At 39.9% G+C, this 27350-nt stretch overlaps 1 protein-coding gene across 4 annotated transcripts in view; it reads left to right on the top strand.

Moving 5' to 3' along the window:
* htr4 (5-hydroxytryptamine receptor 4) overlaps positions 1-27350 on the top strand; it is a 206020-nt gene that overhangs the window by 76242 nt on the left and 102428 nt on the right. For all 4 annotated transcript variants that reach the window (XM_088080755.1, XM_042493792.2, XM_088080753.1 and 1 more), the window contains exon 3: positions 27214-27327. In XM_088080755.1, coding sequence (XP_087936881.1) covers positions 27214-27327 — 114 coding nt within the window. The remainder of the gene's footprint in view (positions 1-27213; positions 27328-27350) is intronic.

The following is a 27350-nucleotide window of genomic DNA, read 5'->3' as shown; positions in this document are numbered from 1 at the left end:
CTGATTGTAGAGTTTCAGACCACTTTTCGAAACAGATGTGTTTCCAACTTTATGCCACCAAAAATGGGAGTTTTTAGCAATACATTAGCAGCATATTCAGCCATGACTGTGGCACCAAAAGTGCCCAAACACACTAACCATTGAGTTGTTGAAACATAAAGGTTGAGTTTTGAATTATTTGTTCCATAATGGTGTACAACTGTTACGTGCCATGTTTTGGCTGAAACGTACAATTGCAACATTTATTCTAGTGATTGGGTTGGTTTAACACACAAATGAGGGAAAATCAAAAAAATAAAATTTTAAAGAGGGTTTGGAAGAAATGTTTCTTCGCCAGCTTCTCGACTGAAACAAATATGTCATATTTTCCGTCCAAGTGCAGAACAATTAGCTAATTTGTGCCGACAAGTGACTCTGAGCTCAAGTCTGCTCAGTGTTTTCACACAGAGTTTTTCTCTTTGATACACACATGCTACGGACCGCTGCAGAGTGTTTATGATCTTATTCACACACACACACACACACACACACACACATACACACACAGACTACTGATGTAATTTTTTTTCTCAAAGACACACTGAAACACACACTGACATTGTGAATATACCTTTTTTCTTTGAGACACCTTTCTAGAAACACAATTACATTATTGTATCTCTCCAAACACACACACACACACACACACACACACACACACACACACACACACACACACACACAAACACACACAGAGGACAGCCATGCAGTAGTGGTCGAGAGCGGATTTTAATGATGTGGAGGAAAACGGGGAAACACTGCTGTTTGCTTTGGGTTCCTGTGTTGTGGTTTTAGTCCCTTCGTCTCCACACCGCTGATTAAAGCCGCAGCAGCTGCTTCTCTGTTGAGAACAGATTAAACCAGGAGAGAGAATTTACAGCTGCAGGACACACACAGGATACCCAAACTAAATATGTAAAGGAATATCTTCCACATATGTGGTAGAATGCTTGGACATGAAATTAAATGGCACAAATGCACCCAAATTAATCCAAAACACTTCACTTCACCAAAGAGATAAGAAAATGAGCATGATGATGAAATACATCGTCTTCCTTCTTGATGATTATCAGGTAGATATGACAGATATGTTCAGTGCACCTGTGAAAACCCAGATCCTATCAGCAACATGCAGAGATACGAGACATTAATCTCCTCGGAGGCAAATGTGCTGACTGTTAACGAGCTTTCCGGTAAAGATAAGACTATGGCATATAGAGATATCAGAGGCCGGCATACAGAAAGGTGCAGTTAATTAAGAACAAGTTTATTTGTCCGTTTCTTCTCAGCATTTTCCTGCAGCAGAGTCAAATAAAACCTCTCCAGATTCACTGTAAATAAAAAGTGGTTCAGATGCTACTCACAAGCATCTGCAAGGAAACAGAGCTGTGAAATAAAGTGTCGTATTTCCCATAGACATCCCATTCAGAAAAACGACACCTGCTCTTTTATTACATGAACTGTGATGAAACTGTAGCCGGGCGCCATAGTTTATTTAAAGCCAGCTCCTCTGTGATCACATGATGCTGCTGACTGTATCATTTGTTTAACCACTTGACCACTTATGGCTGTTTAACACTGACCTCTTATGCAGTCTGTTTTCCTCCACTGTGGACAGAAAACGTTTTTTGTAGTGTCTCACCATCAAAAGTCTCTCTTCAGCCGTTATTTAATTCCTTACTTACACTCTGTTTTTAAATAAATCTATTTGAGGTTTTGTAAAGAGACCTTGACTTTTGCTTCCTTTTCTGTAATTCAAGTACTGGAGCTCGCTTAGCGAAGCTTTTATTTTTTAAATGCAAATACACAGTGTTTGATAAGCAGCTCATTAAACCCACTGTTTACACATTACTGTTCAACACAGTCTCACAGAAATACACACCAACATGTTCTCATCTCAAGTCATCACGTTTCAGCTTTGTAGTGAACCCAAATATCACGCTATATCGATATATATCACAATATCCTTCTGCATCTGCTATTGATGTTCCAGGATGCATTGATGTAAACACAAGCACATGGTGGGATTACGCTGCACAGATTAGACAACAGGTGCATGGATGGTGAGGATTAGGCTGATGGGCACATGTTAAAGTGTAGATATAAAACATCACATTCAGACGAGACATGAACACTGGACTCCCACATGAAAAGTCCAGAGTTTGTTGGATCCATCCACCTGCCCTATAGGGACCTTGTGCTCCTGATCTTACGTTGTTACCTGCAGCATTTCAACCTGACGGCGTATCATGCAGACGCAACAGGTTCCATCCGGCTGCGTTCTCAACTGATCCCGCCCGCCCGCGTACCATGCTGCCCAGACGTCTGGTGTTGTATCATAAAACCATGAACGATTCTGTGCGGCCACGTTCTCAGCTGACATGTAATATACTGCTGCAAAAGGTGGCTTTTAGTGTTGTGATCTTATGCAAAAAGTAGTAAAATTCTTTGATTGTTTAATATTTCATTTTGAAACTGTTGTTGGTCATCATTAGCTATAACTGAAGCAGAATCATTGTTCACCTCAAAGATGATGACACGCTGCTTTACCCTACATAATGGTACATAAGTTTTTTATTACAAAAAGTAGCATGTCAGTATTGATATGGGCAGTTCTGGCCCTGAATTACTTGTTATCAACTCGAAACCAAATTTTGTGGTGCCTCCTTACCCCACCTTCCACCATTCCACCCATCTTAGCTGGACTCTCACGCTCTTTATACCTAATTTGTTTGTTTTCATGGCGTCAACCAGCCCATTCTCATTCCAAAGTTGTCAAATGTTGCCTCTTTTACAGTTATTTTGGCGTAACATCCTGACGCCGAAATCCACCTTTTGCGGCTGTATGATACGCCACGGGGACTGCAGATGAGAACACAGAAGGATAGACCCATTCCTGGTATTTTGATACACGGCCAAATGGTCGGATGGTCAGACAGCACACACTGCATTATGCAGGACTGGGCAGTCTTAGTTGATAACATGGCCAAATGGGACCTGTTGTGTCTGTGTCAAGCAGGTTGAAACACTGCCTTAACAATTCAAAATATGAAGCACGAAGGTCCCTGTATGGGAGGGGCAATGGATGGGATTATATTAGATGTAAAGTACTGAGCTCCAATATTCTGTGTTTATTCCAGTCTAAAAAAAACAAAAATTAGATTTCAGAAATCAAAACTGTTATTTGTCCAGTGGGCCTTTTCATAAACTCAGATATTGATTTTTACATGAATAGGGAATGATTCGTGTGTATTCTAGCATGAAAAAACAGGTTTACACAGCCCAACAATAAACAACATGACATAGATCAGACCTTTGTGTCATCAATCATTAGACCCTCATCATTGATAATACACTGCACACTAGTGTGTGATGGATTATGTCCTCACAAGGTCAAACAGGGCGCGTCAACATTAATGGTTACCTGTGGTGGCAGGAAAAAGCCTTTGGCGTATTTGGCAATTACTGAAATGTGCAAACATCTTGACTTTTATTCAGAAGTTTAGTCATGAATCTGCACAGCGTCTTTGACCTCGGTGTGAGTGTGTGCATGCATGTGAAGCAGGATGTGTGGATGAAAACCAATCAGCATTGTGCGTGAACAGAAATACAAACTTTCTGATTTGGTGTACTTCCAAAGCAGTGTATTAAACTCCCCTTATTTAAAGCAAAGGTCTCAAAAGGACACAGAGTAATTTGTCTCAGAGTTATATTTTCATGCCCTTTGCCTGAAAGCACTTTGCAGCAGGACGTGTCACTTTTTTAAAGTCACAAATCTGAAAGGCAAATTTGCCTATTCTTTCATGGAAAGAGCGACTCGGTCATTGACCCCCAAATTAAGTCTAATTTTTCCGATCTTTTCAACATTGCCGGCATAATAAGTAGGCTGGCTGTCCTTCAACCGGAGGACCAGCTCATAAGAATTGTCTGAAGTGCCCTTGAGCAGGATGCTGAGGTCCTGCTGTCTCATGGTGTGCTCTGATCTTTAAAAAAAATCAATTGTGAGCTGCTAAAGCTCAGACATGAGTCCTTAAAATGATTAATAGGTTTTTTGTCTGAATTCTCATGGAGCAGATGGTTGAGAAGTTTACTGCATCAGAACACTTCCAGTTGCGTCACACACACGTTTTCACTCATTCAAGATTTAATATTGTCGTATATATATGCTTTTTTGCTGGAAACGAAGAAAAGTGAAATTAGTTTTTAAGATATGGTCACTAAAGGTTCTTGCTGCACAGCCTCAGTATTTCTATAAATTACTAACTCACTTGAAATACTACCTCATGTGAGCTTTTTTTAGGGATAAATGGGCTTTTTTTTTCTCTAAATTGATGTGTTTCATTTATGCTTATTTTAAATTCATGATTTCACTTTGCATCGTTTGAGGGTTAATGGAAACCTGGCTATAACTGACTTAAGATTTCAAACGGGACATGAACAGCAGACTTTTGGGTTAAAGTCCTTTGTTTGTTTGGACCACTGTTACGAGCCAGCGCCGGCAATAAATTAACATACAAGCTAACTCTGACCTGGAATGGATGAAACAAGAAAAGAAGTAGATATAAGACAGAAAGGACTGGTTTAATAAAAGGAAACGCTGAGATAGGCCAGCTCACCTACACACCGGTCCGTCAGGTCTCTGGTCGTGTTCACGCTGGATGACAAGGCGGCCAGCCCAAGCCCTTTTACCTATCTCTGGTGATGTAATATAAGAGCGACACAGGACACGCTCTGTGCGCACCTCAGGGATGGTGCGTTTGATACAATTGGAAAACACAACTCAACCCCAAACATTATTTTCCCCATGAAAACCAATCCATTGAAACAGAAGAGAAAATAAACAAAAGGAGAGAAAAGTGACAGGTCCTATCACTCCTAACACCCACCCACCACCTCGACCTCCTCCCTCAGCCCGTTCTTATTCCCAGGACGTCAAATACTGCGGCTTTGTCATGCCCCTCGATGTGTGATAATGACGCCAAAGGCACCTTCAAACATTTGTAAGATACACACTTTAAACTAACTACAATGTAAACTCATCAACTACAATACTTGATGCTGAGAATCATGGATGTAGTATAAAGAGCACGAAAGTCTGCATTAGGCAGGAGGAAGTGGAGGTGGACGGGTCAAACAAACACAGGACTTTCATCCAGGAGTCCACAATTTGTGTCCTGTGCGAAACCAAAAGTCAATGTTGTTACACAATTTACATACAGTTGTTGAATTCCTCGTTGAAAGTTTAACAGATATAGCCAATGTCATTGTTCTGTGCGGTTAGCACTGCATCATGTGAAGTAGGCTGCAAAATGTTTTCAGATCTTTTAGGGACGTTTATGTGAAACAAAATTCAGTTTATGCAAATGTAATAGTTCATGTGATCATTTTATGTATGTTATTCATAGATCTGAAGATTAGAAAAGCTCATTAGAAAGTCCAATGGAGGGACTGAAGCAGACTTGGCACAATAATCATGCAAAGTAATGAATGAGAAGAAAAAAAACGAAAAGGCAGCCTCAGCACACACTCACACACACACACACACACACACACACACACACACATTAACACAGTGACAAACACACATTTATCTCCCTTTTTTTATATAAAAGTAAAACATCTCACACCTTATGTTTGTGTCACAGTGTCTCCACACAGACGCAGATTAAGAGCTGTGTCTTTCTTGATCTCGGCTCATTAATAATCAAACCTGCCAGCTCTAAATGAGGACGGCTGTCTCTACTTCCATGCTGCCAGTTTAACATTCGGCTCTGTGTTTTCCTCACGACGAGGCTTCGAGCCAGCAAAGTGGCATTTTCGTCTGGCGTACATACTCCAGGTTGGTTTCTCGCCTGCGTGTGTTTGGTATTTTGGTGACTTGCTGTCAGCCCGACTGTGGCTGAGTGGGAGGGGAGCGGGATTGGGGGGGGTGTCAGGAGGGTTCAGGCTGCGCGGAGCAGCTCTGCTGTCAGGTTGGTCCTGCTCAGACCAGGTGCAGATGCACAGTGCAGAGTGCAGGTGGCCTCTGTGTTACTGTTGTGTCTCAACGTGATGCACATGAAAGCAAATCCGACTCTGAACCTGCTCCGAAGATCACTGTCCCTTTCTGCAGCATACAGCTCTTATTTTGAACTGTGGTTTCATGTGAGAGTTGTTTTTTTTTTTTGAGAACAGCAACTATTTTATTGCCCTATTCTTGGTATTAAGTTGCCTTCTTAAAAAAATAAGAATAGACCTGTTAAAGAAATGAATATCCCCCAACACATTTAGAGAAAAGAAATCACCAAAAAGGTTTTTTGCCAAGTTAATTAAAATTTCTATATGAGTTTATGTTTCTTTAGCTGTAGAAAAAATTGCCTCATTGGCCTCCGGGTTGGGAACCATAAGTCTGTGTGTCTTGTGTTTCAAGAATATGCTTCTCTTTATATAACACGGATCAGACTGAGTTTGTTTGGAGACAAATAAAACAAACAGCACTAAGTAGGCGACGACTAATGTCAGCTCCTGTTTTGGATCAACCACGTGAAACTTTCCTCCTCGTCTCTTCTCCTCTCACCACGAAGCAGCTTCCTGATTTATAGTCACAGTCAATTTGATCCAAACGCTGACTTTGTTTGCGTGTGATTCACTCCAGCTGCCCCTCCTCGCCTGCTGTCTTTGTTCAAGTGTCACATTTACTGTGTTAATGGGACAAATTAACGTTCACACGTGCACATGCCCACATTACGAGCTCACGCACGCATGTGCAGGAATGAGTCAGTTTCCTGCAAATATCCACAGGTCGACACACAAACACACACACACACACACACACACACACACACACACACACACACTCACGCCATGTAGTTGTCTTACTATAATTGTGAGGATCTTCATTCATATCTGAGCTGTGACAGACTTCTACTCTTTGTTTGTTGTTTCATCGTAGGGCTCACATAATTTATCAAAAGGTTGCGGTAACACGCTGTATATCTATATATCAATTTATAGATACATGTAGATTTTCCATTTTTCTCTCACTTTCTTTTTCTTTGCTTTTTTCTTCTTTTTTTTTACTTTGTTTTCTCCTGTGCAGTTGATTAGATGTGTCCTTGCTGTTGCTTAGTTACTTGTTTTCTTTGGTGAAAGGGCAGCTGGTGAAGAAGCCGCAGTTTGCTGACAAAATACATCCAAGAATCTGATTTAATGTAAGTCTGCCGACAGAGAGAAAGTGTGAAACTATCATGTTAATTTGTTTCATGCAGCCGTTTGATGCTGTTAAACAAACGTTTGAAAACGGTGAAACATTTGATCTAATCAGAGGTGCTGAAAAATATCTGGACTGGCATCACAAAGCCAACGTCTTCCAGTTATTATCAGAAAGATCAAAAACACGTATAGCTGTTTTCCTAATTATAGGATTTAATGACTGCTTCTCATGGTGAGGAGGGTCCTGGCTGCGTGTTGAAATAGAGTCACTGTTAAAACCACTAGACATCTTTTCACACTATAGTGCAAATATGTTTAACCACAAATCTGGAAGCATTTTTATGTGCATATTGCAAAATCAATTCCTACTGGGTTTCATAAAGATCAACAGCGTAGGAAAGATGCTTTTGAACATTATGGGTTTCAGTGGAAGACCTTTTTATTGTTCTGGTGTTGCAGGAGAGCACTGCAATATGGTGTTTTTATGTGTTTTTTCTGTTTTGTTTTTTTTTTGTTTTTTTTCTGTGGAGCAAACAATAAATAAGAATTTAAGGTTCAACTTCTAAAGAAATTAAGCATTTTGCATAATTGTGTCTTCTGATGGATTATTCACAGTAACAGTATTTTTCAGGAGGTGCAAACCGTGGCACAAAGACTTCAGATGTTTGATTAAAATCAGTGGTCATATTTAGGCCATTTACTATTAATACACTTACTATAATATGCAATCAAATACAACACAAACTGCAGGCCTCCTGCCATGATTTAACCAAGACAGATGATTAGAAGCTTATCAAAAGTAATTTCGTGACCTTGTATTGCATAGATTTTTCTTTCATTGAGTCTGCCCCCTGCAGTGTTCACACTTTGGCTGCGTGGCTCAGCAGCAGGGATGTGCGCTCTTTTTAGGTGGTGTAACAGCACACATTGATTACGGTGGCGAAGCTCAGCAGCTGCGTGCTGCGAGTTGATGTGTACATAGACTGGCCAAGCCTTCATCACCACACCGTGCTCGAGAAAATCACGTCATTTCACATTGTCATTAAATTCTACAATTATATTTTAGGGTTGAATATTGGTGCTTTCACAAAATATTAACATAATGTAAATATGTAATTATAAAAGATTTTTTTTATTTGCTTATTCACTTTTATGGAGAGTTAGATCAATAGCACTTTCATGGTTTTCATGGGTTTTTTTGGACTTGTGGCCAGGAGGCGATCAGTTCAGCTTACTATAGAGTTTGAGTGGCCAACATGGTGCCCGCGGGCGGCTGATCGCCTGCAGGGCATGTTCTAAAAATAACTGCAGTCAAGCCAGCTGCCCCTCACATCTCTGTGGTCAAATCAGCCCACACTACAACTGTAGTGCACCTATATACTTTTATTTACAGTAAATGCATATGGGAGACCGAGCTGATGGGAAGAGATTAACGGAGGGATATATGTATAACTGTTTTGTTTTTGGTTTGCATGTAACCTCTGTCCCTGCTAAATTTAAAATTAAATACACTGAAATAGTGAGGAAAATGTATTTATTCTTTGATTTTTGATAGTAGCTGCGCATTTATACCATCATATACTGTATACTACCCCATTGGAATTTCAGTTTTAACTCAGATACCACCCAAACCTAAAAGTCACTATTTATTTTAAAGTTTTAGTTATCAAGGTTTTTAATCATGATAAAAAAATAAATAACACAAAGGCCAAGGACAGAAATGTCCTCAGAGCTACTTTGCTTTTTTCTTTTAGAAAGACGAACTTACTGTGATGGCAGAGGTCAGTTTGGATGTGAATGAATGTTAAAAAAGGTCAAGTTCTGAAAAATAGGCTTATTATTGCTGCAGTTCCCTCCACTGGAAAAAAGAAATTGGTGGTCAAGTTGCAGTTGAAGGTCCAGAGGATGTTTATGGTCACTTTGTGCAGAAGGCTTGAACGGCGTAGAGAAAGGAGCATTTTCACATTAGTTTGACCTCTGACTCTTCTTACCTAAAGTGAAGTTTGAAAGCCCGTCTGAGCTCAGCAAATGTCATGACACCGAGTGATGGATTAATGTGGGCCAGTCATACCGGTGTGAGATTTGGACAAAGTCTGCAGACGCCGTTCCACCTCCTCTTCATCCTCTCTCTATTTGTTAGGTTATGTTTGTTATGTCTGCTCGACTTTCCATTTCGGTCTCTCCTTCCCTTTTTAACCTTCTCAGTGTCTCAGACTCTTTGATGTACTCGTTCTTACTTTGCGGCGCTCAGTGAATCCAGTGTGGGAATCCCTTTAGCTATACACGCACGCAATATTGCACTCATCCCACATCTTAAGAGCTTTAGCGGACATCCATCCCCAGGCAGGAGACTCCAGGGCATAGCAGCCTCCCAGAGTCCCAAAATATACCCAGATCCAGCAGGAAAGAGAGAGATCAACTTAAAATACGCTGTCTCCAGTCATCACTGCTGTGTACTTAATTTCATAGTGAACTCCACAAGCATTATGGTGTTTAAATAGTCTGTCTGAAATTCAAAAAAAGTTTTACAACATAAAGCTTTTCAAAAGTTAGTTACCACTCTATATCACTCAAATTCATTCTTCTCTGAACACAATATCAAAACTATTCCATGCAATTATTGTAGTGGGCCTATTTCACTTTTATTGTAGTGAGTAATTAGAGAAATCGGGGAGTGGGTGGAATCAGGTCATTGTGCGGCAGCTTCAAATCCAGGATCTTGCAGATTAATTACTCTGTTTCAGCTTATCTCCGCCCACCACGCAATTTAAAGTAATGTCCTTAAGTTGAGTGAGACAGTAAGTGATGACAGAAGTGGGGGAGATATTGTTGAAATATTAAGTTATTTTGTGTTTGATGGTTTTCTTTTGTAAGTTTTGACGGCATGTCTGTGTGTGATAGCTGTTAATGTTTTATGCAGAAGTGTATCAAGGGTTCTTCCAGGGTCTTATGTACCCAAGCTCCAATGTTCCTAAGGTCCTAAGTTCCCAGGGTTCTCCCAGGTCTTCCAATTTTTCCAGGATCTTATGTATCCAGGGTTTTGGTCCTAAGTTCCCAGGGTTCTCACAGGGTCCTATGTTCTCAGAGTCATAAGTTCTCAAGGTCCTATGTAATTTAGGTTCCTATGTACTCAGAGCTCTCAAGGTCCTTTGTTACCAGAGTCCTTACTATCCAGGATCCTCACAGTTGCTTCATGTTCCTTAAGTCCTATTTTTCAAGGTCCTATGTTTCCAGGATCCTCTTGAGAGAGCTTATGAAAGTGTCATTGTATATTGTAATTAGTATTCATAAATCACATTACTTAACTGTTTTATACCAAAGAAAATAATGCAAGACACGGTGCCGCAAACACTGCTGATTAAAGTTTACAAAGAATAATAATGCTTAGCTTTATTTGTATAGCACCTTTGAGACAAGAAATGCAGCCCAGCATGCTTTACAAGAAAAAGAAATTACATGCAACGAGTGCTTCACATAAAAAGACATAGAGGACATAAAGACAGAATAAAACCTGCATGTAAAAATAAAAGAAGAACTGTTTTTTTCTCTCACTTTCTCACCATGAATGGCAGGTACACAATGCACACACCACTCTTTGAAGTTTTTGCTAAACTGCTGCAGCAATTGAACTTTTCCTGAAGAGCAACTGGTTAAAAAAAAGACATTTGCAGTATTGTCGTTCATCAGAAGTTGTAAATAACAGATGAGAGGTCGGTTGAGAGCCACTGCTAACATGAGAGGTTTGGAGTAGAGTTGTGTTTACCCTCCACTGTCCAACTGCCTGTAGCACCAAAACAGAACAGAAAGGGATAAATACCGATGGCCACCGCCAATTATTTTTCAACAATCATACAGTCAAAAGTAAAAATAATTGCCTGACATTCAAAATACAATAATACAAATCAACTGAAAATAAGCTATTTTTCTGTGCTGTTTGCTGTGAGACTCTCATCAGCAGGCAGCTCTGAGCATCTCGCTGCTGGTGTGATGATGGGGACCAAACAAAAGCAGAGTCATTTACACTTAGTCAAAACATGTTGCCAGGCAACCCAAACTGGTGTTTAACTGCTGCCGTCACCAGCTTGAATTTCCCCAGGAGCCGCTGAAGATTGATGTGTTGCTTTGTTAAGACCATTCAGCCTGTCAGTGTGTAAATAACTGTGTTTTCTCTGAATCATACTCTCTTACTGTGATTGCTGAAGGTTTCGGTTTGCTGTTACACATATTGTCACTCGCTGTGGGTCTGAGCCTCATTTTAATGCTAAGAATGGAAAATTTAAATTGTCAGTCTGTCAGAAAAAGAAACTGTGACTATTCCCATCAGTTGTTTCTGGTTGCAAGTAATGATAATGCTACAAATGACTTACCATCTCGCCATCCAAATACTTGCATTGTGAAGTCGCAGTGCTGAACTCCCGTCAGTCCATGGACTGTTCTTCCAGTTGCTGTCTTCCATGTTGCCAAAGTTGTTGGTCGTGTGGTTATGCAACAGAAGTTGTGCACTTCCGACTCCATCTTTGTGACGTCGGTCGTTATCGTGTGAAGGGATGTGAAGGATGATCTGATATCCGATTTGAATGACCAGAGTATTTAGACTGAAGACACTTTTGTAGAAATCCGATCTGAATCACATTTCAAACCACCTCCATGTGGTTATTTGCTGTTCAGATTTCATAAAATCAATGATAAAAATTGGATTTGGGGCGGCAGTCTGAACAAAGCCTTTGTAGAGTCGCACAGAGCTGTAGCATGCCTGTAGACTTGAATTTGCTGTAACTGCCCCTGAAAGTTAGAGTTTCATGGATATAACTCATAAAAATTCTTGCAGTGAAAGCATTTCTTCTCCTTTACTTCTGAAAAAGTGTGAATGGTGAGCACGGATGGAGAGTTCACACTGAAAGCTGACAGTTCTGACTCATAATGTACCGCCAGTTGCTTGGAGATTGAGCAGCACGGTGACGTTCTCTGCATTAAAAAGACACAACTTCAGACTTTAAAATGATGAATAATTTCCATTTAAAGAGATGTCTATCATTTCTGTCTGAACCGTTTAGCAATTCAGCCTCACCTCTGAAGCACGTCTTTGTCTGACGGAGCTGTGGGTGGAGGTGGAGATGTGTAGTTTTGGTGGGTCATATGTATTGACATGTCTTAGTACCAAACTCAGTCCGACTGGCCACAGGTGCAGCCCATTTTCAGATTTCCCCTGTTGCATTACGGGCAAAGCCGGCGTCACAATGAGGCCAATAAACGATTGATAATTGAAGGGGAGATGGATGTTTTAGAGAAACTCATGTTAAGTAATTGGATGAAGCTGAACTCGTATCGAGTTCTTCTACCTCAGGATGTGTTTGTGTTTGTGTGAGAAGCTGCCAGAATCAAGCTTTGCACCTTCGGGGAAAAAGGTAGGAAAAAGGTATGAAGACAATAAGCCTCATATGATAGCAGCGCTTCTTATCCCACATTAACACTGACGGTCGTCTAATGCCTCACTAATTTGAGTTTGACACACACATGAAATTATCCACTGGCTCAGGGAGCAGAAGAAATTTGTTGTCTTATTCTTTTGCTGAATTCATGACTGTGACTCACTCATATTTGTTTGGTGAGGTAGAGGTTCGATGTGAGGTGGAGAGGAAAGAGCCTGAGCCTCGTTATTTCCTCCGTATTTAAGCGTATTGTGACCTTTACTGACCTCTTTGAGCCAGCGATATTTATAGAAGCCACAGCATGTTTGTCGTACAGCCAACACAGAGTGTCAATTACAGGTAATTGTATAGCAGATTTTAACAGCTGAGTGAAGTACGCAGGTTAATTAGAGATCAATTAATTACATATGATGACATCCAGCTGCAGTGCATAATAAGGATTTCATACATCGCCATGTTAGATGTTGGAAGAGTGCTTTGTTGGCTTTTCCTGCTTCAAACAGAGACTTTTTGAAGCTGAAATCTTTCATAACATTGGCTGTGGGCTGAGCAGTGTGATAGCTACTGTGTTGGTATTTTTACTGTCAGTTTATCTTTATTTGTATGTTGTGTGCGAGTACACTTTGGGTAAATGTACTCAGAATGTGTGTGTCCCTTTGCAATGATTCTGTGCCCCCTCTGTGAAATTGAAGTTTTTTGCGGTTCCCTGTATGCAATGCAGAGTTCTTCTGCTTTTTCCTCTGTGACAGGTAGTTAAATTTGAGTCGCAAGATGGATAATTTGGGAAGAAACGTTCTGTTCTTTAGATTCAAGACCTGCCTCGATCAGTTTGTAGTCGGATCAATCAGAGATGATCAGATCAGACTGATGGACCGAGCACTGGATCGCGGGGTGCTCGGTTTCCATTGGAACTGAGCTAGTTTTTTCTTAAGTAGTTTGGAAAAATTACGCTAAAATTATATATGCATAAACAAAAGATTAAGATTCACTTTCACTAAGCTTGGCGCTCTGCTGCTCCATCTGTGTCCAGAGTATACTCTGCTCCCTGTGAGAGAGATGCAGCTCCAAAAAAATCCAGTAGTGAATGAATAAGTAAATGAATGTATCATTGCATATGCTTGCGTAACAACACTGCTCGTGCACTAAATGAATGATTAAGTTGTTGCCAGACATTATATGTTTGCTTAACAGTAAACTAAATATGATCACATACTTACCCAAAGCGTGTCTACGGTTGTGCACTGATGCAAACTTTTTCTCCGACTTGTTTCTCTTTGCAAAGAAAGCCCACATGCACAGCTGATATTGATTACACCGGAGCGATGCAGCGTCTCTCTCTACCTGCACCGCTGGGAACCTGAGTTACTACACCTATTAACCTATTAATCTGCTCGCCGCTTGTCTCTTAAATAACATCATTCTAAATACAACAAAATAATGAAAATGACAATAAGAGTCTTTTAGTTTATGATTTAACAGCGGCAAATGCGGATATTGTGGCAGAGTGCCACAGGTAAGTGAATTTGTAGAAAAACCTTATCAAACTAAGTACATTAAACATATCATTCGGTGGACTTTGCACCCTAACTAGAGAAAAGTTACATACATACAGCTTGTACAACAGCCTGCTGAAATTTTATGTTTACTGTTGTGGTTTTAACATAAACATTATCCTGATGTAGAACAGTCAAACAAGGATACTTCACAGTCTGAACAAGTTCAACATGTATTATGAAGATCAGAGAAGAGAGAGACGGAGTAAAGAGACTAATGACTCTGTTTGACTTTTCTTCACATTTCATTTGAATCTGGGCCAAATTAAGTTAAATGCACCAAAAACAAAAAATGCAGCAAAGTTTAAATGTTTCAGTGAAAAAGAAAATGGTTAACGTTACTTCACTCTTCCTTAACCACACCAGCTGGACGTCCTAGACTGTAGTGACTTTCACCACATGTCGGATTTCACTCTGAAACACACATGACTGCGAGGTATTTTTCTATTCTGAACCCTCTCTGGTGTATTTAGTGTCTCAAAGGTTAGTGGACACTTATTGTCCTTCCCTGCCGACACCGTTGGTCACACATCATTAACCGTCCCATTCAGGAAGAAAGGGTCGTCACATAACATTCAGGCGACCATCTTTTCAGTGCAGATGAGTTTCGCTGGCCTGAAATGAGCTCAGCTATTCCTGGTCTATCAGCACATTATACTGTCAGAAACAGGAAGTCCTCATTTTTGTTAGCACACTGAAAAAAATAAGACTGTACCTGAAATTTTTTTTACAAAAAAGGTCTCTTTTGTCTGTCACTTTTGTATTTTGGTGGTTTTAAAGCTTTGGTGGCTTAAATGGCAGCAAAAGCAACTTTTTTTAAGCAGTTATAAAGGGATCATCTTGATTTTATTGATTTTGTTGCTGAAGTACATCCAAACTATCTCTTTAAAAGACACAGCTGCCCAATTAAAATGCATTTCCATGGTAGCAGGAAAACATCTATTGCAAGCAGCTGAGTCAGACCAGTCTGTGTCGTTCTGTACTTTAACAGCTTGTCATGTCATAATTCTAAACTTTATGAACAATAACTGAAGCCGAGCATGATTCAGCACTTTATACTGATTCACAAACTGATTTCAGTCTTTCCGAACAGCTTTTATGTCTCTCGGGTTTCAAAACACAAGTCAAAACTCAAGGACAGCTTACCAAGTAGCACATTCACATGAGATACAGGGAGGAGTCGATGTTGATGTTGCAGCAAAGGAGAGCTCTTGTCAGTCATCTGTCAGCGGGTTTAAAGTTAAAACTGACAGCGCCCGGACTTGGGGAATTCTTCCTGCATATCCTCAGAACAAAATGTAAAATTTGTATGGTCAACAACAGCTTATTGAAAATTCAAGGATGATACCCAAAAGTCTAAAAAAATACACATAACTGCAAGTTTGTGGCTGCTCTTGAACACATCAGGGACACATAATCAACTTTATCTGTTGTTGTTGTTGTTGTTGTTGTTGTTGTTGTTGTTGTTTGCCACTTCCTGTGAGAAAAAAGTGGTTTTACACAACTTTGGAATTTAAATTTATAAACAGGATAAATCTTCCGCATATCACTCAAATACTTTTCAATTAGACAGCCCGTTCTTACTCCCAATTTGTGAAATCCTGCTGTTTTGTTCTGTTGGTGCAAGATACAGATCCACAGAGGCACTTTTCACTGCAGTATGATAGGCACCAGGCGTATTGGTTTTAGAGGCAGCGTGCAATAACCCAAGTCGTCAAATATTGCCACTTTATTAGTGGATGTCAGCATCAGACACGGATGCACAAAGGAACCATTCACGTTGGTATGAAAAGCGCTGTCTGCCGGCTACTACTGCAAGATAAAAAGCAGGAAAGTCTGAACTTTCATGTGTTTTTCTAAAAACAAAGTGTTTTAGGTACCTTGGAAGTTTATTTGAAAAGGACTGTTTGCATCTAACAGGCAGAAACTGAACATTTTCTGTGAAAACAAAAAAGTATTTGGAAAAGAGACCATGCATGAAACAAGAGTAAAATGACACTCCGTCCTTGAACATTCAAAGCACACACAGGAGGATACTTAGAGCGTCATATTTTGACACGTAGGTCCACTGACAAAGCCCCAAATTTGACAAGTTGACAAGGGATGAGAACACATCGATATGTCACGGCAGAATTTTAATTTCTGATATCTGTGAAAAGAAAATTGGCTTTACACCACATCAGAATTTCAATAAATGAACAGGATGATTCTTCTGCATCTTACTTTGATGCTTTTCTCCGTTGCAGCCGGAGTTTGTGATTGAAAACAAAAAGGCGTTTTCTTTTATGTAATCTGTAAAATGAGGTGTTATTACAATGCTGATGGGCACATCAGTGTGCATGTGTTTTAGTTACAGAAGTTGAATCATTAAGAAAAGATTTGGGATATAGTTGATGTTTTTGTGTGAAAGAGAGTGTGATTGAGGAAGGGGTGATGCTACAAAGAAGAAAGCCAAAATAGATAAAGTGAATAGCTTTTGATTGATACACAAATGAACTTGTGTGTGTTCATGTTTGTGTGAGTTTGAGGAACAGATTATGTGAAACTTTGCGTGACTTAATGATTGCAATTGTGCGCTGATGATAATGATTGCTTCTCTTGTGTATTCTTGCAGTTCATCTAGTGCAAGTGTTGTTTTTTTTTCAGTGATTTCTCCCAAATTTAGTCTATTTTCCATCTGTGTGTCTTTCATCTCTACTTTGTTTGACCATCGATCCCTCACTGCGGTATTTTGGCCAATTATAGCCTTATTTCTGGACAAACCCTGTCTCAACCCTGTTTTGGGGGGTGGAAATGATGCACTGGTTTTTGGGATGTTGTCAGAAATCGATGTCTGCAGCCAATGTGAGGCGCCTAAAGAGCCATGCTGTGCTCCAGGCTAATTCAGTTTTTAACGCTGCTGGAGGTTAAAAGCTCTGAGAAAACTGGGGGGACCTATTGAGTTTTAGACGACAAGCTCAGTAAAGTCAGGAGCTGAAGGGAAATTGAGGGAGTTGTGCAAGTGTGACATTTACAATCATAATGGCAGGTGCACAGAGCGAGCTTCAATTAGCTGTGAAAACAATCGGATGAACGCTTCACTTGTAAAAACCGTCATCATAACCAAAATACCCTGTTAATGTGTCCCGGTAAATGTCAGGTCAAGTCAGATCGTCACCTTTGCTTTGCTTGTGTTGCGCTCTTCTGCTTTGTGTCTGATTATTGATTAGTCAGATCTGTAAAAGTGGAGGCCTTTTTAAACGTGTTTGTGATGAAAGGCAGAACAAAAAAACTTGGCCAAAGTGCTGCTGACATAGAAGTCCTTAAGAGTAAGAAATATGAGCAGTCAGACAATCAAACATTGGATCAGCCTATCACAATTTAAACCTTTTTATTTTGAAGTCAAACAGAAAGTTAATGCACAAGAATGGAAAATTTAAAGCATCAGGACACTTTCAATGAAAACATTTGTCTGACGCTGCAGGTCTTTGACAGGTTATGAACTCCACATGCACTAAACTCCCATGTTCTTACTTTCCACCGTACTGTAGTGGTGCATCAGCACTGAACATCGGGACTGGACATAAATCACGAGGAGCAGATTATAACTTGAATGAATCACAATGCATTGTTGAAAGCATGCAGAAAATGAAAAAAGTTGCCCAAAAATTGTCAAAGTTCAAATGCACTTCACTGCTTAAAAACCTTGAAGCTAAAATGTAAAATGGCAGAATTGAAAGTAAAACTACGTCATATAAAGAGGCTAAGAGCTTAAATGCATTTCTTGAAAAGGGAAGTTAAGGAAGTTCAAAGCAATTAACCAAAAGAAGAAATGCTTCTTACTTTTTAAAAAGCAAATTGAGTAGAAAAAAGTCAAATACAAGTCATAATGTCTTTGAAGGGCAAAATACTTGACATTTGAATCATTTCTGTGGCTGGTATGTAGTTGTTTATTAAAAGTGTTTGGAAAACTATAATTATTTTGTGACCTTTTTGAAACTAAAATCTGAAGCCTGTAAAAGTATCAAGAGAGTTGTAGAATTCCCTGATGGAGAAGATTTATTTTACAATTAATCACATCTTCAGAAAGCTTTGTGTTATCGTCTCCCTGTAAGTTAAAACGAAATCTGTTAAAGGTATCAGAAAGCTAAATGTAAGCTATGCAAGTTTAATAGCTCAAAGTTTTGTCACCAGTTTAAAGTTTTAAAAGTCTGTAGCTGAAAGTATGCGGAAGACGCTGAAGTTAAAAGTGAAAAATGAGTTTTGACATTCTGTCCATTCACTCCCATTACAAAAATGGTAGTAGAAATCAAGAAAAAACTTAAATCTAAGCAGGTTCTTAAAGAGTTGAACATTTTTTGTAGCTAAAAGTATACAGAAGTAAAACTTTATGGAAGAAATCGATGAAATAAGAATAGGAAGTTTAAAATTTGGATACCAACTGTGTGAATGATTCAGCATTCACACAGTTGTACTGTGCTGTTATACTCCCGCATTATACAGAAAAACTATGTGCACACTACTACGGCAAGTACATCAGGTCAAAGTTAAACAGCAGTTTACAACAGAGAGTTTCAGAAATAATTTAATATTTTGTTTTCTCGTCCCAATATGTTTGTCTAAACTGCAGGTTTGTTTACAACTCGTTATCTGTCTGTTTCCTCACTTTAACGTTACTTTTCCCCAGGTTCAACATTTTACTTGTTGAATACAGCGCTCTTATTAAAAATAGAAACGATGGCCAAAACTATGGACATAATAATCAGAATGAAACCAGAACCCCTCATTAGCGCTCTGTAGCCGCTCACCATCGGGCAAATTAAAAAGTAATGAAGCCAACTTTTTTTTCACACCAGACTAACTGTCGCTCATAATGTTCATCACACTGCGAGCTCTGAAAGCGGCGTCCAGGTTTGAGTTGCGTTCGTTGAAACCGTCACAAACACTTTAATGCTCTCTGGAGCTCCTTGACTGCCAGCTCTTTTAAACCAGATTGTGTTTCATACCGTGTTGCTGCTTCTTTCTTGCGCTCGTTTCATGCTGTAAAAGCTCTCTCTCTGAGGTGAGGTAAAGATAACACAGGCTAATTGGAACAAAACTCCAGTTTGACCCTTTGACTTGGTGCAGAAACCGAAACCTGACGTTCAGGGGTAAACCTCAGCGGCTGCTTCAGCTGCTGAAAGAGCCCTCGTCACGGCAAAGAAAATAATCTTGTGGGACAGTTTAGAGGTGGGCACCTTCACTGTGACTAAAACACCACGTCAAAACTTGATTGGCAATTTTATACATCTACAAAGGTGTGTAATTCCAGATTTGAGACGAAAAGGTTATAAATGATGTTTCATTTATTGATCCTGGAGCTGGGGGGAGTTTTTAGTTTGACGTTTATTTGAATAGACTTCACACAGGTGTTAAGTTGATCCATGCTGGTGACTGTTTATTTTTATTAAGAAGCACATTTCCAAGAATTTGAGGCTTTAGATGGATACAGATGTGACAAAAACTGAAGTTTAGGACTTAACGGCCCTCATTTATGAAAAGAACGTGCAGGAGAAAAACTGGGTGTACAGTCATTTCTATACAATGCTCGGCATTTATTAATATGAGCGTGAGCAGAGGCTACGAACAAATCTCACATCAGGTCTCAGCTTGAATCGAATCAGCGTGGAAGCAAAGTTATTTTGGCCATATTTTGACTGGCATCGAAGTAATTGCAGCCACATATTAATCACTTAAAAATATATCGCCGCCACCTATATGTGCACTCTCTATCACCGAAGGCTGAACACCTCTTCAGCCCTAATTTATCTAAAACTTTTCTGTTTGTTTTCTTCGCACCAATAAACCAGCGTGTTTGGATTAAATATCATTATAACAATCTAAAAGAAAAAAATAAATAATATTTTAATAATTGGGTTCTAAATGTTTTACTGGTGTCCGGCTCTGATACAGGTGGTGCGTTTATGTCTGTTATGCCCAAAATGGAAGCAGAACCAATACGCACGGCCACACACTCCTTAATTTTAGGCTTTTATATGAATAGCAATATTAGGCTTGGCCAGTATCACGGTATTATGGTATAACCACGGTATTTAGAGATCCTGAGGGTTTGTTTTTCAATATCATCATAAACAGGCGCTCCTTTTTCTGTTAAACTCATTGCATTTAGTGCACAGCAGGCACTAACCCTCCCACCATCACCAGAGCTTAATCTGGTGATGGAAGGTGAAGTTACAGGACTGTAAACAGCCAGTGGCCAGTAGAGAGCGAGACTATGGGGAATAACAACATGTTTTTTACATCTAATTTGGTGAAATGACAGTTTATTTTAACCTAAATTGAGCTAATGACTGTTAGAAGAGTGGACTTACTAACAACAGATTGCTAACAACAGTAACCAAGACGGTTTGGGTGAGTTTTACTTTGTTTCTGATGAGTTTGAATGAAGTGTATTTTATGATGAGTTAATAAGACAGTTAAGGAAAAAATGAGGAAAAAGGGTGTTTAAATATTATTTTTCTTCACTTTATGTGGATTTTTATTGTGTATTTATTGGTGTAAAAAGCTGAAAGTCAGTAACACACTCACCATCTGGGGGGCGGGGTGAAATTTCAGAAAGGTATGAAATATTACCACCCAAGCCTAAACAAAATCAATTTTATTCATTTGTTTTTTTACAATTGATATATGAATACTATAGGTTGCTACATAATATTATTTTATGAATTAAATATTACAGATTGAACTCCAGATGGACTGCAGCAGCGTTTTCTTTCCAAACTGCGTTTTTCCGACTGCTCAAGCTGCCAAATAGACCCAGCTGGCTAAATTGGACCTTCAATATCAGTGTTTCCATTTCGACCCAAAAGAAGTTTTACCTGTTGGCCACAGTATGCAACCTTGTTGTAAAGTCTCGGGACGCACCCTCTAAATCCAGAATATACTCGGGCGGGATATGTAAATGACGATTTTATTTCAGCTGCCTAATTTATCAACGCCTGATCATTTCATTGTGATCAGCAAGATAAAAACTTTTTATGAATCACACACAAACTCTATTGTGCACTCAGATCTGCATTGGTTTGTATGTTGGTTTGATAAATGAGGGCTATTGTCTCTAAAATCTGGAGGTTTGTTTGACCATCTCTTCTGATACAAAACCATAAACCGCTGAGCTGTTAATTAGAAGTTAGAAAGAGTTTTAAAGGAAAAAAGAAATATTATCTCTCCATTTTCTGCATGCAAGTCGAAAAATGCTCATTTCTGCTCGTTCCCATTTAATAAAAAGTGTCATCACACGGCCGCTAACTCTGATGCATCGATTTATTGTCCTTTGTCCGAATTTTCCAGCTGAGCGAACCACCTGCTGTACCAGTTCAGTTTTACTCCCGAGCTTTCAAGCGTAATTATTCTCTTTTTTCAGCCTCCGCTCTCGCTCTCATTTGAATCACAAGAATCTGCCATGACCCAGACATCCATTTCGACACATTTTCCCCTGTTTATGACGCGGGGAAGCAGCGTTTGATACCAGTTTGGACGGCGCCCATGGCCTCTGGTGCCAGTCTGCATAATAGCGGGCTTGTCTTTGTCTGCTGAGAGGGAACGCCAGAGTCCAGACGGTTATTGTTTGCAATTAGGGATTCCCACTGAGGCCTTCAGCTCCAGCCAAACTGTGTTTTTTTGATAAGAGACAATGTAAAGAAAGTTGGAGGCGTTCCCTGTTGATAAAATGTTTACCCACATGCGGGTCTGATGGACGAATGTGATGTCGACATGTTTGGGTGAGCAGGAACAGAGGGGATGACGGAGAACGGACAGGATGGGATGAGGGGTGAGATCAGGTGATTTGAGGCTAGACAGTGTTCAGTTCAGTGATATCTATGACGCTGTTATTTAATTATTTTTAAGTTATTTAAACTCTTTGGGACTCTGGCACATTTTTTGCACTTTTCATTCTTCATTTTTTCATAACTTTGGCTGTGTTCATGCATATGGCATACATTTTGGCAAGATTGCATTTTTTTTGTTTAATCTTGCTAATTCTAGCTCACCTCCAACATTAAGTCTAAAATACATTGTGTACATTTATACTGTTCATTGCAAAAGAAAATGTATCATTGAAACCCATTCAAACTGCGATTTTTTAACCCACCGCCATCAAAGCATAAAAACATGCATTGCAATATTTATGGATGTCATTCAGGGCTTTTGCCTTGGAGTTTGTAATTTTTACTATTTTCCACCTAATCTGTTCTTTGCATACACAGACGCACTCACATTCTTGGACACTGGAACATAAATTTGTACTTTTTATTTGTATATTTGTATAATAAGTGGAACATATTTCTTTTAAAATAAAATTAAAATTAAAACTAGAATTTTTTATTTTTTTTTTTAAATTATTGTGAAGCAATTATTCACTTTAACGCAGCGTTTCTGCTGAGTCTTTTCATCGTTCCATAGCGTCTGAGATGAACAGCAGTGATCACCATTTTGGTTCATTCCTGGAAATCCTCAGATGATTCTAGCTAACCAATCTCTCCCTGCTGACTCCTGCAGACCTCGTTTCTGATACTGCTGTGTCCTCGAATGAACGAGAACTTTCTAGGACTGTCGGAGAAGGAGCACTTAAATCATGTATCAGCACTACATGCAGCGTCACAGTCCTCTGTGCACTCTGCTGTGCATGATTTAGCAGCCCCACCCTCCCCTTTGGCATTGTTTATTTATCTGTCTTCACCTTTATGTATCTGTCTGTAATATTGCTTTAATGTGCTCTTTTATTATTGCTTTTAGCCCTTTATTGTCTGACTAAATGGAGCTCTGCCACAGCAATTTTTCACTTGTGATATTTAAAAGGAAGGCATAAAGTACAATAATTACATTAGTAAATGCGCAGCAGATGGAAAGAAAACAAAATATAAAAAGCAGAATAAATAAGAAAAATGATAGTATTAAAACTAAACATAAAAAGTGAGCATTATTCTTTTTTTATACTCCTGACTAGCTGCGTTCACTGAAGCTTGAGGCGTCTTTTTTTTCAGTTTCTCATTACATCACCGACAGTCGAGTGTGAGGTGGGAAACAACTGGGAAAAGGTGGAACTAAAAACCCACTTTTGATCCGACTTGAGGGCAAAAGTTGCATTTTTTAGCTTTAAATTTTGATGCAATTGCAGACACTTTCACCATGTTCGCTGTAGGTTTGTGGCAGTCCCCGATGATGACAACTTGTGTGCAATCAGCTCACCTCAGCTGATGCAATGGTTCATGCAGAATCACTCGAGTGTGCAGTCAGACGTGATTTCTCACACTCAACGAGCTCTCTGCCTACAGCAACGACTCTTCAGGCCGTCTGCGTGGACCACCGAGGTTTCTGACTGCCAGTCATCAAGCTGGAAAAAAAAACGCCTCTTTAGATCCAATCAGCCGCACTTCAGTCGCTCGTTCAGTGCAGCCACCTGATACGGAGCCACTCTGACGGATAAAGTTACGCTCCAGAATCGCAGCAAAAGCAGTAATGCAGAGGATATTCTGATGCAGTGTAGGGGATCTTATTTTTTGCTCAAAACATTCATTTTTTAAAAGTGTGTGCCAACATTTAGAGGCATCAGAATCACCCAGACTCTTGAAAAATGTAGCCAAAAAAGTGTGTATGTACATTCTGTCTTCAGCGGGCAGCAAACCAGCTGAGCAGTGACGGATTGGAGCTTTAAAGCGTCTTGTCTGGAGGAGGTATTTCCTCAGTCACCCCTCATCTGTCCCTAATTGAGGCTGTTGCTCGCTGATTGCCCACCAGAAGTTTAGCTTAGCTGCAGGTCAAAGTTTACGTGTATCGGATGTCAACATAGTTGCAAGTTTGGCTCAGCCCTTTCCTTGTACCTCTGGCTCTGCCTTTCTGCAGTCGTTCGCTCTCTGTTGCCCACAGTCTCACATATATAACACAGGATTTAAGAGAAAAGACGTGCTTCGTGCGTCTGGAAAATCAATTCACAACACATGGTGTGGTGCAAAACGAAGAGATTTAGAGAGCACACCAGTTGAAACAAATTCCTAACAGCTCACCTGTGAATGTTTTTCCACAGTCAGAACACACCACTGTCTGTTCCCGTCTGAGCTCACATTAAATATTCTGCAGCCTGCACTGACTAATGTAATGCATTATTTGATAGACAGGAATTTTCAGGACAAACATCCACTCAAAAATGAACTGATTCGAATTTGGTGTCAAAGGTCACTCTGACCTCACAAAAGTCATTTTTGGCCAAGAATTCATCTGCTAATTATGTTAAAATTTCACACAAATGTCTCATAAGATATATAATAATGATTTTAACCCCCTTTTTTTATCGTCAACTTAACAGTGACATCATAAAGTTTTGCAAAAACACTGCGGAGGCAAAAAACCCCGCGGCTCTTTTTCTAGTTATAATTGTACAAGTGATGGTAATTAGTGTAAAAGAAACCTTTTTCACCTTTGATACTGTCTCAAAGAGAAAAACTGAGCATCACAGCTCAGGACTTTGGCTTAACTGTGCAGCTGCCAAGTTAAAATGTGTTGCTGAATAAGAGCTATGTAGTGTAATAAATCTTAAAAAAAAACCAAAAAAAAAAAAACTTTCACACTGGACAGCTGCGTGCTGAGCTTAATTGTTCCTTAAGCACTAAGCAGCAGATGCCGGCGGCTTTAGAGTCTGAAGTTGACAGGCGGCTAATGATCAGTAAGTGTGCTTTCTGTAGGCTCGGAGTGAAAGTGCTGCTCTTGCTCCTGCACGCTTTGTCAAATCCAAAATGAGCCGAGGCTTTGGCTTGAAAGAGGAAATTTGTATGCCGTGTGTCACATCCACAAGCTGTGTTAAAAGGTGGTTGCTACTACAGTAACGTGCATATCAATGTCTGATTCGGGGGGAGAGGTCAGCCTGTGTAGCCGACAAATTTGAGATGAAAGAAGATTAGCGTGTTGCTACAGAGGCCTTTTTGATAATGATGCTTCCTTTGAGAAGCTGTCAGTGTTTCATTTGATCTGATTAGCGTGTTGGCACCACTGATCAAAGAACAAGCCTCATTTGCACACTATCACTTTCGCCTTTGAACCTCGGATGGTGAGAGTAAAATAATTTGGCAGATAGGGGCGGCGTGCAGCTGCAGACTCCAGCAGAGGTTTGTCACAGATAACGTGGACAGAACATAAAAGACACAAATAAATTGCACCCAAACTTGTGATTTGCCGGAGACTTGCAGGACAAAGACAGTGGAAAAGAAAATTGAAATCGTGCTCATGTAATGGAGTTGTTCTCACTTCTTCTGTGTCAGCGGTGACGGTGTGTGTCTGCACCGCGACCCCCTCCTCCCCTCATCACTTTCAAGCCTTCAAGTACGAGAGACCACAAACCTTGTGAGGATTACTGTAATGCATTACCAATGTCAAACATGTCTGAGATTAAACAAGTCATTTTCAGAGGGCTCTTCAACCACACGACTCACCCTGAGGTCTTTGATTCATAACTCATGCAGCTACTTTGCTGCACCTTTAGACGTTTTGTTGAATTCATGCCAAGGTTACAGTTATATAGGAGTGAAAATGCAGCGTCTGCAGTTTTATGCCGTAAAATATATCAAGGTTCCCTCCAGTGCAAAGCAAATCTACCCTACATCTGGCCTTCTTAACTTTTTTCCGTCTCACAGGACTAAGAGCTGTCCTGTCAAAGAGTCCTTGAGAAACGATCAGCTCATTGTAAATCATTGGATGAAATGCCGAAGACGTCCGTTAAATTGAATGTTCAGTGTCAAAGATGTTCAGTTTTATGCCATTCAGCACCTCAACAGAAATGGAATGACTCAATTTAAAAACCTTGCAGTTCAGAAGGCATCAAAATTTAGTTTATGGGCTTAATTCTGGGCTATTTGGAGATGTGATATGTCAGTCAGTTCATGTAAAGTACAAACAGTTTCGATATCAAGCTTTTAGGCTCCGACATCACCACGTGGAAACTCTGAGCTCAGCACAGCAGGCAGTGACGTAGAGTCACGGTCTGCAGGTGGATGCTGCTGTCTGCAGCCTACCTGTCCATCCAAAGTGGACTGTATTTCATTTTATACTCTGTCCGTTGCTCCCACAGTCTTATAAAGACGCAGATAGGTTTACTTCGGAGTTTGTTGAAAGCCCGATCACTAAAGCATGTCGTTGGCATTATTTTAGTTACAAAAATAACAACTCTTAAGTTGATATTGATCAGTAGGTTTTCATAATAGATTTGCGCTAAACTTAAGCGATCGATGAAACACAATTGCAAGATCACATTATACGAGTTTTCCTCTGATGATAACAAACCAGTAACCATGGCAAACAAATGTGAGCTGTATTTTCTCCTGTGGTATGTTGATGATGTTAAACTTTTTAAGCACTTGTTATGTAGTTGGAATCGTGACCTTTTAAAGCGAACAGTAGGAGCAGAAACTTTGATATCTGTGTGGCTGATTTTAAGAGTTTGGCTGCTTGGCTGGTTGATCTGATCAGGCATGCTACGTTGGAGGTTCAGGAGATATTAAACTTCTGAGCTTCTTTTTGTCATTTCACTGTTGATATGGATTCAATATCAAATAAATTACTTTCTACCCCGTCAGTGTTTCATCATTATGGGTTAATAATGTAATTTTACATCAGATTTCTGAACTGATGAGCAGCGGAAATTTTATTCCATGTTAATCCAGCTTTCCTGTGATGAAACGCTCAGTCTCATTAAAAGTTGTTTTATCCTGCCAATGACTGAACCAATACCTGAACTTAATTTGGAAAAGTCGAGTCAAGCAATTAGCAGGACTGGGGTCCTTTTCGCTGATGCAGCTCAGCTTCGTTATAGGCTGATAAAAGAAAGATTGATTTTTCACATAAAAATCTCCGTCTCTGTGCAGCCAAACTTTTCTTCTCTTCGGTGCTCTTATCTGTGAAAGATACAGACTGTGGTTTCACTCTGCAGACCTGAAGTAATGTGTTGTTGTCTTGTCTTTTTGGTGTTGCCATAGCGACAGCATGCCAAAGCGGATGGCTCTGATCTGCTTCCTTTCTCTGGTCATGCTGATGAGCATCCTGGGAAACCTGCTGGTCATGGTGGCCGTCTGCAAGGACCGACAACTCAGGTGAGACAGAACTCTGTGTGTGT

Source organism: Plectropomus leopardus, chromosome 8, assembly GCF_026936395.1.
Source record: "Plectropomus leopardus strain MGB_pleo_1.0 chromosome 8, ASM2693639v1, whole genome shotgun sequence".
NCBI lineage: Eukaryota > Metazoa > Chordata > Actinopteri > Perciformes > Serranidae > Plectropomus > Plectropomus leopardus.
This window is presented reverse-complemented; position numbering and strand designations above follow the sequence as displayed.